This window comes from Urocitellus parryii, chromosome 10 (assembly GCF_045843805.1).
Source record: "Urocitellus parryii isolate mUroPar1 chromosome 10, mUroPar1.hap1, whole genome shotgun sequence".
In the NCBI taxonomy this organism is placed as follows: domain Eukaryota; kingdom Metazoa; phylum Chordata; class Mammalia; order Rodentia; family Sciuridae; genus Urocitellus; species Urocitellus parryii.
The window spans coordinates 54764503-54780592 of NC_135540.1; the positions used below are offsets into that span (position 1 = coordinate 54764503).

At 40.8% G+C, this 16090-nt stretch overlaps 1 protein-coding gene across 1 annotated transcript in view; it reads left to right on the top strand.

Moving 5' to 3' along the window:
• Hadh (hydroxyacyl-CoA dehydrogenase) overlaps positions 1–16090 on the top strand; it is a 47498-nt gene that overhangs the window by 18304 nt on the left and 13104 nt on the right. Inside the window, exons 2-4 of the mRNA XM_026403199.2 lie at positions 5329–5457; positions 8886–9043; positions 12876–13002. Coding sequence (XP_026258984.1) covers positions 5329–5457; positions 8886–9043; positions 12876–13002 — 414 coding nt within the window. The remainder of the gene's footprint in view (positions 1–5328; positions 5458–8885; positions 9044–12875; positions 13003–16090) is intronic.

Consider the following 16090-nt stretch of genomic DNA (forward strand, 5'->3'; position numbering starts at 1 on the left):
GCCTAGGTGCCATCTCAGACTAAATTGAATCAGAATATATGCAGGTGGGGCCTGGACTGTGTTCATTTTAAATGTCCCTCAGCTGATTCTAATCTATAGCCTGATTGGGTTACAGATCTTAGGGCAGAAGCTCTGAAACCTAAGTGAACATCAGAATCGTACATCTACAAGTCTTGCCACAGTGTGATTGACTGAGTCTAGATTCCGAGAATTTATATTTCTTACACGTCTGCAGCTGATGTTGCTGCTGCTGGTCCAGGACCCAGACTTTGAGAACTCTGTGTATTTAGTGTGCCTCTTATTGCTTTTAAGCCTTAAACACTCATTTGTCTAAGTAGGTGCTCTGGTTTGTCTAGTAATTTTTATTACTTTGACTAACTGAGGCCAAAAGATGCTTGTTGATGGTGTGTGTTACTGTATTTAGTGGCCATTAGACTTGAGACATGTTGTTTTAACTTCTCTACACCTCAGGTTTCCTTGTCTATATAAAATGAAACATTGATGCCAGTTTCATAATGCCTTTTTAAAAATTTGTTGTTGAACACAATACTTTTATTTTATTTATTTTTATGTGGTGCTGAGGATCGAGCAGAGTGCTCTCACATGCTAGGTGAGCACTCTACTGCTGAGTCACAACCCCAGCCCTTCATAATGTGTTTTAAGGAGTATTAGAACATCACATTGGGGGAGAGAACTGACATGTAATTATTTAGTTAACTAGGAGGGACTTGTTAATGATACTATTACCAAGTCTATAATAGTTACCAAGAAAGGCAAGGGAGAAAGAGGATAGAAAAAAATTAGGAACATGAAATTTCTGCAAAATGATATTTTATTATTGTATCTTGAAAGTTGGTAACTTCAAAAAACAGGACAACTTTCCTTAAACTCTTAATTGGATTACAAGAACACAATTCTGGAGTTAGGCAGTCTCGATTTGAATCATATTTGATAGATATGAGAGGCTTTGTGTCTTAACAACTTAGTGATCTTAGGCAAGTGACTCAACTTGTCCAGTCCCATTTCTTCTTTTGCAAAAAGTATGTTGTCTGCTTCAACAAGGTTTTTGGACCACTCAGAAGTAGTCTTGGAAAAATGCTGAGTTGAGCCTGGCACTTGGTAGGTGTTCAGTACATGGTCCCTGGTATTTTTGCTACATTTGACTTTTTTCTTTTTAAAGGATTTTTTTTTTTTCCTGATAATCGAAAGAAGGTAGAGAGACTTCTGTTGGTTCTCATAGGAAAAATAGGGCAAGTGCATTAATAATTCAGAAAGAAACAAGATGGCCTTCAGGTGGCCTGTGGCAGCCTACCTGTGCTTAAAATTGCCTCAATTTGCCAAGTCTGGAATGAGAATCTTGCAGCTTTTGTGGATTACATGGGGGCAAGGGCCAGACTGCCTATATCCTGAGGCCATCTCTGTGGTAGCCCGATAGACTAATTCACCAGTAGGAGAGGAGTACTGAACCCATGTGAAGTAAAGTTCTAGAAGCAAAGAATATTGGGTTTATAATCCTGTGAATATTAAGCATCTAATACATACCTTGTGTTGTTTGTGCATTGTGTGCTCACTATGGGCTAGGCATTGGGATTTGCAGAGATGAATAAAACATGAAATTATTCTCAGGAAGTTGTTGACTGTGTTTCTGAGCATATCTGTTAGAAATGAGATGGGAAAATAAACAGACCTTTTACACAATCACTGACAGGATCATGTGACACATGCACTTTGCTCTCCTGGAACGTTGCTTGGAGAGCTTTGATTTAATAGCTCTTTTTTGGCCACTGTCTGTACATATGTGTTGTCTTTGGTATGTGCTGCAGACACTAGGATGAGGAAAGGCAGAGGCTGAGTTGGCCCCGTGTCTTGTGTGTGTGGAGGTGTAGGATGCTTATCAGAGGACTTTAGGTGGGAGTGGAAGGTCAGCATTTAAGCCTAAAATACTTTCTGGACATTTTTTTTTCTGATTGAATTTTAGTTTTTTTTTTTTTTTTTAAAGTAAATGTGCTTGCTTCTTTTTATTATTTGAGGGTGTTTCTTCTCTAGATTTGATTCTGTTACAGGCTTAAAAGCAGTAATTATGAGGCTAGCATTATAGCTTATCTGTAACAGTCCAAATTATCTAGTGATGATCACAGTCAGATGTGATTATAGTAACTCAGAAAATAGCTTTCTAGAGTCACCACCTGTGATACCACCTGCCCCATCTGCTGAGGCCACTTCTTCAAGGTTACTCCTTAGGACCCTGAGCCCCTTGTAGATGTGTTCCTCTCCTCTAGCCTAATGAGATCTGATGCCTGCCTGGATTGCTCACCATGAGGCTTTTATTTTGTGTGACATCCCATGTACAAAGTTTTGTATCAAAAAATTGTGTTTGTTTTTCTCAGTGAGATTATAAATTCTCAGTAAGAGAGCACAGCTCCCATTGTCTTTTTGTGTTTCCGTTCCCTTCGGCTTTGGCACCATCTTGTGTCAGATATACTCAAAAATCTTCTTCCATCTCCTTGAAGACCTGAGAAAGCCTGGGTGGTATCTGTTGGAATTGGAGTGAGAGCAAGTAGATGGGTACTTGGTGGCTAGCAATCAGGAATCCTGTTTGACCAAGAATGACCTAGAGGAGAGGTCAAGAGGAATAAAGTGAAAATCACTTGTGTCATTCCAGAGGTGCTGTTAGACAGAGGAGCCAAGACAAAACAAAAAGACTCCAAGGCAGCAGCACCTCTGCTTGCCTATTCCTTGCAGATGATGTACCTGGATCAGTGACCATCACTCCTGCCTGTCAGCTGTGGCTGCCGATGGCCACCCATCTTAAAGCAATTCAGTTTCCTTACCAGCTCCAACCAGAATTTGGGATTGATTTCTTAGTTTCTGTGTTAGAGTTCCCCACTAATCTCCAGCCCCACCAAGTTTTGGTGACTCACTAGAAGGGCTCACAGGGCTCAGCAAATAGTCTTACTCATGATGATAATTTACTCCTTCTGCTAAAGGATAACAAAAACACAGACAGCCAGAGAAAAAAGTGAATTGGGTAAAGTCCAGGGGAGTCTTCCAAGGGCCTTTTCCCAGTGTAGTCACACAGGACATGCTCATTTGCCCCAGCAACAAGTTATAACAGCACTTATGAAACACTCATCAGTAGAGCTAACTAGAGACTCAAGTGTCCAAGATTTTTGTTGGGTGTGTCAGGTAGGCACCCTCTGCTTTGCACATTCCAAAATTTCACATTCAGGTGGAACACAGGCATTCAGCATAAGCAACATCATTTTCACAAACAGTTTAGGCACATGGGTACACTTGTCAGAGAATGGTAGGGAGCCTCACAAAATCCAAGTTTTGGATGCCAGCCAAGGGTCACCTTGCAGGCAGACTTCCTAAGGGTAGCTGTCTCAGGTGTGCTGTCTTAAGTCATTTCTGCATAGCCTCTAATTTGCTCTGGCCTTTCTACTTAGCATTTATTGATTTGGAAGGGCAGATTCCTATCAGATAATTTCAGTTGTTGTCTTGTTGGGCTTTGGTCTGTTGCCACTTAGGGAGAAACTTTAATTGGTCTTCTGCTTTGGGGACATTGTTCTACTTTAGGCTACCTGCCTGCAGCATGTGAAGTGCTTCTGCTGACAGTGGACTTGCCGCTTGCTTTGTCCTTTTATCATAATGACTCATCCCTTTGCCCCATTGCCCTGCTCTAGTTGTCAGACCTCTGTCCTGGCAGCTTTTTTCCTCTGTGGTTCCCAGGCAGGCTGTCAGGCCTTGGGGTGCTAATGCCACCCTCTGGCCCCACAGTCTCAGACACATACCTGCCCCGTGGTTGAAGCTGTAGATATGATTGAAATTGACTTGCATTTAAACCTGTCTTACCATTTTGAAACTGTTCCTGGGAGTCTTGCTTTGGGTTTTGAACCTCTTTGCCTTTAGGTTTTGCTTTTTTGTTTCTGTTTCTTTTCTTCTTTGGCTTTCTACTTTTAGTTACCTGGCCTCAAAAATTTCACATGATGACAGTGGTTTGGGACTAATTTTTAAAACTTTCATCTCCTTGTTCTTCTCTGGGCAGATCCACTACAGCTAACCTGCTCCTCTCTATATACTGTTGGTGCCCAGAGGTTCCAAAGCAGTGCTTCCCAGGGGTTTTCCAGATCCTCGGGACCACCTCATTCGTTCTGGCCTCTTAAATCATGTTTGTTATAGGTCATATGTGTCCTCTTGCTTCTGTCTTAAGCTGATTCATTTACACTTGTCTGTAAGGTGACCTGATGGCCTATTTTGAACTATAGTTCCTATTCCATGGTCCTTGCTGAAGCTATTGGCAAATTGATGAAATATGGATTGACTTTGTCACTGATTATGGCTAAACCAAGCTGGTTGTTTGTCAACTTGGCAGTTTCACTAAGTATACCTATTCTTTAGGATCCTCCCCCAACCAAGGTGATGTGGTAAAAGTAGGAACTCACCTGTCTTAAACTGGTCGATTACCAAAGACTTCAATTTCGTGTATATCTTATTGCTGAATAGCACAGAGCCTTTTTGTTGCAATGATTCTCTAAAGGTTGTTTTTGTTTGTGTGTGTGTGTGTGTGTGTGTGTGTGTGTGTGTGTGTGTGTGTTTTAGTACTGGGAATTTAACCCAGGGACACTCTATCACTGAGCTACATCCCCAGCCCTTTTTACATTTTTAAGACAGGGTCTCTACTAAGTTGCTGAGACTGGCCTCAAACTTGTGATCCTCCTGTTTCAGCCTCCCAAGTTGCTGGGTTTACAAGTGTATGCAATTAAGCCCAGCTTAAAGTTTAAAGTCTTATACTTGTTTCTGATTTAAGGACTACAGAAAGATGAATCCAGGGGTTGAGCTCCCCAAGTCCTGCAGCTCAGAAGAAAAGGGCTGGTGTGATTGAGGAACTGAGTTTGAAGTTTCATTAATTTCACTTCACTTAAGTGGTCACATGTGATAGTGGCTTCTGTATCGGACAGCATAGTGCTGGAGTTGTACAGGGAAAGGGTTCCAATGTGGTCTCCAAAACCTTGCTCAGATCCTTGCTGTGCTGTCTGCCTATTGTGCCACCCTGGGGGTGCTCCTTAACTTCACAAGGTTGTTTTGAGAATTTGCTATATTCCTCATAAAGGTTTTAGAGGGGTGCTTGGCAGGAAGTATGAGTTTAGTTAATGTTGGCTTATTATGTTTATTCACTATTTTGGAGTGAAATGGTGGTAGAATTCATATGGCATATGGAACTGTTTTCTTCTTTCTTAAACTTTTATGTTTTCTCTCTTTTAACAAGAAATTCCTTGTTTGTTTTTTTTTGTTGTTGTTGTTGTTGTTTATTTGTTTTTGCTTTAGGTTGCTGCGGCAAGTGGCCACACAGTAGTGTTGGTGGACCAAACAGAGGACATCCTGGCAAAATCCAAAAAAAGTATTGAGGAAAACCTTAGGAAAATGTCAAAGAAGAAGTTTTCAGAAAATCCTAAGGTAATTTCTTGTTATCATTGTCCTTAAGACTAGTCTTCTCTTCTCACTCATCACATTTGTGAGGGGTTTCTACTCATAGTTTACTGTGGGTTTGTTGTTTTGTTTTAAGTTTGTTTTTGGAAAACTCATTTCTTCACAATTTTAGACCAGTATAATAACATCATCAGTAAGCATTCAGGATGTGCTGATGAGAAAACAGGAGAAGTAAGTAACTATATTGTTGTTGGGTAGGATTTGAGTTGAGGAAAATGTTTCTGAGGTGGTAAACTTATTCTAAGGAAGATCAAGAATTTGGGACTGAGGAACAGCCATTTTTTCAAAAGAATAGAAGAGGGAGAAATAGTAATATTTTCTGTACTTGAAAGGTAAAACAGAATGATCAAATAAACATTATGTTTAGACGGAAACTTTTGATATCTTATATGCCTTCTTATGTAAACTAGAGAGGGCAAATCTAGGATGAGTCATTCTCACAGAACCAGGAGGAACTGTTAGGAGGCTGGGAACTCTAAGCTTATTGACTTGTTCTTGTTGGACCTTGTTGCTTTTCCAGCACATTTTGACTTGGGAGTTCACATTTAATTAGAAATATTGCACAAGTCACCCAAATGAATGTGTATTTCCTTTGTCACTTTGTTAAAGTTACTTAGATTGATTATCTGGAGGCTTGGTTGGATTTTTTTCTCCATATACCCATAGAGAAGATTATAAATAGGGAATTTGTTATTTGTTGCTTGTTGCCTTTTTAAATTTCTTTATTCTTGTAAAATACATATGACATAAAACTTGTCATTTTAATCAATTTCAAGTACACAGCTCAATGTCATTAATTACATTCACATTATTATACACTCATCACCTCCATCTGTTTTGAAAACTGTCTTTTGTTTTTAACCAGAAACTCTGTCCATGAAGCAGTAACTTACCATTCCCTCTGTCCCCCAGCACTGGTAACTTCTTATCTACTTTCTGCCTATAAATTTGCTTCTTGCTTGTTCCAGATGCTTCATATAAGTGGAACCATTTAATATTTGTCTTTTGAGTCTAGCTTATTTCACCTAAAGTTTTCGTGATGCATCCGTGTTGTAGCAAGTGTCACAATTCCATCCCTTTTATGGCTAAATAATATTCCATCGTGTGTATATACCAGAGTTTGCTCATCCCTTTATTTATTGATGGGATTAAGAGGCTTTCATTTTTTGGCTATTGTGAATAATGCTAAAACGAACATTGTTGTTTCCATTTCTTTTGGATATATAGTCAATTTCTATATCTATGGGTCCCACATCTTTGGATTTAGCCAATTACAGATAAAAAAAATACTCAAAAAATGTGTTTTTACTGAGAGTTATTCTGTGAACAATTCAGTACAAAATAATCTAGAAATGATATACAGTATATGGAAATAGGTATGTAGGTTATATGAAAATACTGTGTCATTCTATGTAAGGATTGCGGTCTCCTCAGGGGTCCTGGCACTGACTCTCCTCCAGCCCTTGTCACCAGTATTGGGATGAATGTTTATGTATTTGGAATTGTTGGGTTATATGATGGTACCATATTTAGCTTTGTGAGAAACTACCAAACTGTGATCCATAGCGAATGCTTTGGTTTATATCCCCACCAGCAATGTGTGAAGGTTCCATTTTCTTTCTATCCCAGGCAGCTCTTGTTTTTTTCTCCTTTTTTTTTTTCCACCATAGATATCTAAGGTGTGCAGTAGTATCTCATGGTGGTATGATTTGCATTTTTCCTAATGTCTAATCATCTTTTAAAAACTGGAATGGTAGGCATGGAGATAATTTTATTCTCTTCTTGATGAAATCCAAAGACTAAATATCATAAGCAAGTTAAGATCTCCTTTACTTGTCCTTCATGTTCTCAAACATGGTGGGTGTTATGTTGAGGGTTCAAGCAGACAGGTTATGAGAATCCTGCTTGGGTTAAGAGTTAGCAAGGACAGAGTATGTCTGAACCCAGATAGGCTACATTTGCCCTTTTTCTTTCACTCTGCAGAGGTCAGCCTTGGGCTGAGGCTGTGGCCATGCCATAGGGGTAAAAAGATGTCCCGTATGCTCAATTTGCTCAGCTCCTGATTGTTAACTCTTCAGAAGTCTAGTCTGATGTTTTCTCTCCTCTGCTGGGGTCACCATCAGGTGAAGGAGATGTCAGTTTAACTTGTCTGGTTGACATACTGTTTTTAACCAGTGCTGACCAGTATAATAGCTACTAGTTATGGGTGACCATTGAGCACTTGAAATGTAGCTAATCCAAATATAGTCATGCTCTAAGTGTAAACTAGACACATATTTTAAAGACTCAATAGAAAAAAAAATGTAAAGAGTTGATTACATGTTGAAGTGATAGTATCCTAAATTTAAATAAAGTTGATTTCATCCCTTAATTTCTTTTCATTTTAATCTGGCTAATAGAAAATTTAGAATTATCTCTTATCTCACAATTGTGTTTCTGTTAAACAACTGATCTGGCTGTTTATTCCATGATGACTTTGGATGATTTTCTCATTACAACTGTTACAATGCCCTATGGACAAATTACATCTTGAAATAAAATGGCTGCTTATAGAGGCATTGCTTCTGTTTCTGCCCCAACTGAGGTCTGTTTGTGGAACCAGAAGTCACAGGATAAAATGAGACTACAAGATCTTTGAGAGCAGAGATGGTTTCTAGCTTGTTTTTGATGCCAGTTGCTGGCACATGATGAGTGATTAGTTTTTAATATGTTTGTTTATTTTTATGAAGTGCTAAGGATCAAACTCAGTGCTCACACGTGTGAGGCAAGCATTCTCCCTCTGAGCTATAACCTCAGCCCCATAATGAGTGATTATTATTTGACTGCTTAGTTTGGCTTTCCTCTGCCTTCTATTAGAGGGGAGTAGTCTGCACCACTTCTAGATGGATGAGTAGTGCTGAGCTAAGTTTTTGTCCTTTTCTGGAAAGACAGATTGCAAGTTTCATAAGTATTCTGAGAACAAATACAGAAGGCTAGTACAGTAGCTGTGAATAGCACTCCGTTTAGTAACTGGAGCAAAACTAAGAATTGGATAGATCATTACCAACAGAGGACAGTGATAGTTGTGCCAGGTATATGGCAAATGCAAAGAGTCTGGGTTTAGTACCTCTCTGTCCTGGACACCAACACTCAGCCCAGGCCTTTTATAACTCTGTCTGCCTGGGACCTCGTAGCTGTGCCCAGGTGTTCACAGGCAGACTGTTGACCTGTCTAGAATTGCATTGAGATGCCATTGTCTCTAGGCAGAAACACAGTTTGATTTCTCAGGGTGTGTTCAAGTTGTGTCTGAGCATGTTGGTTTCTCCAGCCCTCCTTCCTTCTGTTTTAGGAGCAAGTCCCACCATTTTCCTGTGAACCCAGTGAATGCTCTCTTCTGTTTCCTCCCACTGCATTAGGCTGGTGATGAGTTTGTGGAGAAGACCCTGAGCAGCATATCAACCTGCACAGATGCAGCATCTGTCGTCCACAGCACAGACCTGGTGGTGGAGGCCATCGTGGAGAACCTGAAGGTGAAGAACGAGCTCTTCCAAAGGCTGGACAAGTTTGCTGCTGAGTATGTGACCCCTGAATGTTCTTGTCAGATTCTGAGGGCTCCTTCCCTGGCCTTGAGCATTCCTCCTTGTTTGTTGTTCTGATACCAGGACCACTTCTTTACTACCTTGCAGCTGTTCCAGAAGAGCCAATACCGTTTCCTTTGTCTTCCATTCACCCACTCCCAATTTGCTTCCTGAGGCTTGGGCTACCCTGACCTGATGCTTGTTTACAAATGAGGGTGAAATTGCCTGTTGTTAAGTGGACAGGTCCATTTAGGGACAGGCCTGTATGTTTTTTGCAGCATCCAGATCATGACCCCTCTGTACTGAGAATGGAGGAGGCTTCAGCACGTCCTTAAGAGTCTATCAGTTTCATGTTTCTCTGTATTTGGGGTGAGCAGACAGAATGTTGTCATTAAAGGGAATGTCCTTCTGTCTGTATAGTTCCTCAAGACTCTTCTATTTTGAGTTTTTTCTGGGCTCAGTGAAAACACTCTTGGGAACATTTAAAGGAACACTGACTCCTTATCGGCTTTCACGGCAAAAAAGAGCCACCTGAGTTAGGTGTAGGCTTGCACAGGACCCGGGACTGTTCAGGTAGTGGCATCTCTGGATTTCCCTGAGAATCCAGAACCTTTTATTACGTTCAACCCTTGGCATTTGGTGATTGTGATCCTGAATGATTGATCTGTGCTCTTCTTGTAGTCTGTTTTGACATACTGATTGCCTTTATAGGTTAGACCTGAAAGGCAAAAATAATTCTCAGGGATCCACTAGTGAACAGTTGAGATATACATATAATATCCTGCTAGAATGTCAACCCTCAGAGCTGTGGCACCTGACAGAAAAAAGCCTGTCTTCCTGTCATCTGTATATCACTCTGCTATCTGTGCCTTCAGGCTACAGAAATGTCTGACAAAGACAGAAGACACCCTTGGTACTGGGGTTGACTCCAAGTCAGCATGGGGCCCTCCTGGATATTAAAACACCTGCCCCAGATAGGCATTTTGTCAAAGAATTTGACCTTTGTTACAAGACTGATCATTCCTAGCAACAGCAGCAGGCGTGACTGCTCTCTGGCTGTAGTGGTGGGTAACGAATACATGAGAGGAAAGTCAGGAGGCTGGACTTGTGTCAGCACCAACCACTTTTTGTGACTCCTTTGCTGGCCTTCAGCCATATTTTTCTGCACTCTGTTTTTATTTTAGTTTACCACCACTGTTGAATGCTTCCTAAATTGTTTTCTTTCTTAAGCACATTTATTGAGAAATACTTTGTTCCTGAGTTTTTACAGTTAGATCTCTTAGTGGGAGAAGAAAATAGGTTCAAGTGATAAAGTTCCCAATGGAAGCCCTGATGAAACAGCTTTATCCGGAAAAGAACATGACTTCCCCAGCAGTAGAGGAAACTAAAGGAAAAGTCAGTGGCAACTACAGGCATCTGGAGCCATGTCCTGGCTCTCCCCATTCACAAAGCCTGGACTCCAATCTTTTGCAATCACCATCACCCTCTCTTGTCTTGACACAAAGACCTGAGTGTGATGTTAGTGATCATCATGCTTATGCTGTTATTTTCTTTTAGTGCTTTTAAAAGGACAGTAGTTTGGGGTATCTGAGTATCAGAAAGAGAAAAACAAAATATGATATGAAAGAGTCATGTGTTTCCAGGAAAATATGAGTATTTTTTGTGGAACATAAGATGGTCCTGTGCTTTAATATGTAAAAATCATTTAGTTTGTCCTAAAGAACAGCAGTGTGAGGCTGTTAGGAGCTGAGCCAGCCTGTGCTGATGGGGTAGGGACAGAGGTCTGCTGGCAGGATGTCTGCCTCTTACTGGTAAAACATGCCCTGGACACACTGGGACCAAGCTCAGGGTCCCTTCATTATTTTACCACGTTTGCCTGCATGCTCCCTTTTTGTAGAGGAGTGGCCCTTCAAATGTCCTATAAATGTCTTGTAAATGTGGTGCCTATCACATTATAAGTGTAACATTAGTCTTTGAAATAAACCTTTTTATTTCTTATTTTTGGTACTGTGGATTGGACCCAGGAATGCTTTGCCACTGAGGTATATCTCCATCCTCTTTTTTTTTTTTTTTTTGAGACAGGGTTTCACTAAGTTGCTTCGGGTCTTGTTAAGTTGCCCTGGCTGGCCTTGTGATTCTCCTGCCTCAGGCTTCTGAGTCACTGAGATGATAGGCATGTGCCACTGAGCCTGGCTAAAGCTTTCTTTTCTTAAGGGATCCTGGGAGCCATTGCTCGCACGGCGCTGGGCACGTGCCCTCCCTGCCGCCCTTGCGGTTCCAGGTGCCTGGCTGCCCTGAGTGCTATGTCAGCCACACAGTCGATCTTCTTTTGTTACCTTCTCCAGTGGGGGATAGTTTACATTATTTTCCCCACTTATTAAAAAGCAAGAAACTTTGAGAACTAAAGTTTTTTTTAATACTTATTTTTTAGTTGGGACACAACACCTTTATTTTGTTTGTCTGTGTGCTTATTTATTTATTTATTTGTTGTAACTAGACACAATATCTTTATTTTATTTATTTTTATGTGGTTCTCAGGATGGAACCCAGGGCCTCGCATGTGCTAGGTGAGAGCTCCACCACTGGGCCACAACTCCAGCCCAATAACTAAAATTTTAAAACCTTAGAAATGTCTTATTTATTTTAAAGAAAAGCCTCTCTGCCTGGCCTTTAAATTGCTTAACTTGAAAGTAGTTTGAGAAGAGTAGGTGTGCTTATGTCTTGAAAGGAAGAGCTGACCTGAGACAAGGATGCTGGAGCCTCATCTGTCAGCCACCTAACCCACATTGGCGTCTTCTTTCATCTCACTCTTCTCTCCAAATTATGGGTTTCTTCTTCCTTCCCCTTACCACCTCCCACCACTCTTGATTTCAAGCACATTGTAGTATTCTCTTGTAGGAAATCAGGAACCCTCAAGAATCTGGTTAGTAACAGAACCACTGCCCATCCTGTTCTGTGACCAGGCCTTTAGAATGGTGGTGATTGGCATTAGGCTGGTTTATGTAGTATTATCCACAAGGTGGTGCTATAGGAAAACTGAGAAGTCCTGTCTCCAAGGATTTGCCTTTCCTGCTTTTGGAACCTCATTTGAAAATTAAATTTGGTTTAAGTCAGCATGGACTTTTGTAAAATTAACCAGTTGATTTATACACACAAAAGAAGATGGAACTTTTCAGGAGACATTACAACATATATCATGTATATTCATGTGTCCTCCCTTCCCCAAGAGTACCTGTGTAACCTTAATACTTCTTTAGACCATGTTTGTTTTCTTGTTTTCATTTTAAATTCTCATCTAATGTAAAAGTAAGGATTTTTCACTTGAGAGGAAAGTTCTAAGCTTGTGTTTCCCATCAGATGTTTCTTGTTGGAGATTTGAGATATTTAGTTTTCTTGTTGTTGATTTTAGATATCCATCTTTCTTTTTTCATTAATTGGATCACTTTGAGTTTCATTTTGTGACTGAGGTTGGTTTTGTTGCTTGGTCAATTAGTTACCTTCTTTTTTTGTTCCTCATATAACATGAAAAGTAGCTAATACAAGTAGATTGGAGAAATTAAGTTCCTGGAAATTAAGGGAAGATTGGTAAAGATTACATGTGCCTTTAGAAAAGGTAACCTACTTAATTTAAAATTTTAAGATTTAAACAAAACTGAGGCTACTTAATTTCAGCCTCTTGTGTGAAGATGTGTCTTTTCCTTGACATCCTCGGCAGGTGGGGACAACAGATCTGGCAGTAAGCAGGTACCTTGGGCATGGCACCTGAGCATGTTGCTGCATGTCTCCAAAGTTGGGACTCATTCTGATTCACCATTTTTCTCTCCACAGACATACAATTTTTGCCAGCAACACTTCCTCTTTGCAGATCACAAGCATAGCCAATGCCACCACCAGACAAGACCGATTTGCTGGCCTTCATTTCTTCAACCCAGTGCCCCTGATGAAACTTGTAGAGGTCAGTGGGTATCTGCTTGTGTCTTGCTCTCCAGTACTTGGCTTCTGAGTCTCCTGGCCCTGCTACTGGGGATTATGTTGGATGGGTTTTAATGGGAGGGTGGAAGATTGTCCTGTGCTTGTGCTTCTCTTGTCCTTTTCAGGGCCAAAGGAAGAAAAAGCACCTAGAAAGGTGCCTGTAATTTGTGTCTTTACAATCCTGTGTTTGGAGGGCTATGGAATGTTATTGTTAGGTTGTGGCATTGCTGAGAAAGGTATCAATCAGTTTGGGAGGCAGCACTAAAGACCACTGGCTTGATGAGACCATGGAGGGGAGACCCACACACATTCATACTGTCTTGCTGAGGTCAGCTTGCTCCATGCTATAGATGGAATTTTTATTAAATCTCATGTACTACCTTGTCCACCATTCCTGGGGTGAATTCTGGCCCCATATGCCTTAAATTATCCCCAGAGGAGGCATATCTCTATGTTGTGATCAGAACTGTTCAGAGCAGCTTCCGATAACCTGGGAGCCTCCTGTCCACAAAGTTGAGAGGTGGAAGTAAAGGCCAGGCAGGATTACCTATAGTGTTCCTCTTTGGGCTGCTTCTGCTTGCTTGCTTAGAGACTTGGGTGTAAGGGAGATGGAGTCACAATAGACAATTTGCACCTTAAATGTGGCAACTTGCTCTTTACAGGGGCTAATTATAGGGTCAGAGGAGCAGCTGCTATTAAAGCAGCATTTGTTCTGAGGTTGAGGAGTTATTGCCGTGTGAAGTGTGGGGGACGCTGCCTGTGTGGAGTCAGGCAAGCTTCCAGAGACTGACTGTGGCCTTACTGCCAAAGTGTGGACTTGGTCTGTCTGCTCACTGCTGCCTTCTTTCTCCTCCAGCCCCCTTTCCTTCCTTTATTCCCTCACTGCCTACCTTCCCCAGTATAGCCATTTTGTGATCATCAATCATAATGATGACTCTTATTAGACCTTTGTCTCAAGTGACAGCTCTGATGCTTCTTCAGCTTCTTCCAATTTACTCATTAGGCTGATTTTAAAGAAGTTTAGCAAAGAAAAATAGCATTTACTCTTACGCAGTAAAAGCAAAGAAATGGAATAAATTTTCAACATTTTAGTATGTAGGAACTAATTATTTACTGTATCATATGTATACTTGTTTGGAGATAAAGACACTTTCTGTAGAGTTACTTTAAATGCTAATAATGTTTCAACTGCATTTATCTAATACTGACTATGTCTTTAGAGATGTAGTATGTTAACAGATGATGCTTAGCAAATGTTATTTTCTAGAAACATTTTGTTAAAGTGCTCTATTTAATTTTTATTTTTTAGCTTCAGCTCTTATATATATATATATATATTGCTGGTGGTGAGCACCAGAATGAATTGTGTGGTAAGCTGAGTGGCTCACCACCTTGAGACTGAACTTGTTGGAACTATAGATAGCCTCAGTGATATAGCAAGTGCTGTATCACTGAGACTATCTATAGCACATTGCTATATGTTGAACACATCCCTCCCCTTTACAAGAACAGAACTTTATTGTTGACTCCTTTAACCCAATAACTTATTTTTAAGATTCCATAGTTAACATAGTTCCATTTAACTAGAATAAGCCTAGCTCATTTTGTGTAGGTCTGATACAGACTTTTCAGGAACAGCTTCAGGATTGCTGTTCACAGGGTCTGTGAACCTACAGGTCAGTTTCTTGTTGCTTTTGTCCTGCTCCTTGTCTTTGTCTTTCTGATGCTTGTTTCTTTTTCTACTCATTAACTTTACTCAGTGTCAGAACATGCCACCACACCCAGGCTGTGATCACCTAGAACATGAGCAGTCATGATCCTTTGTTCTTTAACCCTGCATTAACATTAGCTCATTAAGCCAGGCACTTCTCTGGCCCCCCTAGGAAGGAGGACCTATTATGTATGAAGATGCCCATTTCATAGGAGAGAGGTAAGCCACTTGCCCAAGGTAACATAAAGGATCTGATGTAAAAGCCATACCTCCTCACTTTAACTCTACTGGAAGTTCTTTACTGGCATTTAAATTGTGTGTGTGTTTAAATTCACCTGAGTCTCTACATTTACCCAAATCTAATTCCTTACAGGTGAATCCTATAAGTGCTTACTGGCAGTGTTCTTGGTACCACCTCCTCTCCACCTGAGTGGGGTAGCAGCTGTACCCTTGTGTGCACCACAGGGCAGGGAAGGAGGGCTGCTGGAGCAGGTGGCAGGACCTGGTCCTGTTGGCTTCTTCTTGGGAGGATTCTGTTCAAAAGCAAAGGGGGATGTGGGCCCTAGGGCATCTGTGTAGGAGAAGGAGGAATAGTGGAAGGGTTTCACATCTAGGAGGCCAGGAGGAAATCACTCCTTGAGCAAATCACTCCTTTTGCTGGAGCTTTCTCTATAGTAGGAGAAAGTGAGGTTCTGTGCAGACAGCTGTAAGGGCAGTCTCCACACTCTCCTACCCTCCACCACCCTGAAGGGCTACTAAAACAATAAGAAAAGCCAGCATTTCCTGAGCCCTTCATACCTGCTCAGAGCTGTGCTTAGTGCTTTACCCCCATTTTAATTTTTTTCTCACTTCATTGAGATAGATAGATTGATTTTAGTGTCAATTCACCTTGAAGAAACAGCCAGTAAGTAGTAAAACAGGGGATTTTTGTTTGTTTTGAGACATGGTCTTACTAAGTCCTTAGGGCCTCATTAAACTTTCTGAGATTGGCTTTAAACTTGTGAATCTCCTGCCTCTGCCTCCTAAGCTGCTGGGATTACAGGTGTGTACCACTGCACCTAGAGCAACTGGTATTTGAATTCAGGACTGTCTCAGTGACAGACCTGTAGAACTGTCCTGTACCCTCCCTCTGCCCAATACTTTCTCCACTTACATTGTAAGCCTTGATTTTTTTGCATTTTATAGTATTTCACTATCTTAAAATAGACATTTTGGTAAACATTTTGTTTTTGGCTTAAGATCTCTATTTTTATGCTGAAACTAAAATTGTTTTTGCCATCTGTATGGACCCTGTCAAATCAGTGTTTCCTTGAATCATTCTATGATTCATTGCACTTGTTTGCTGCTTTCCAGACATAAT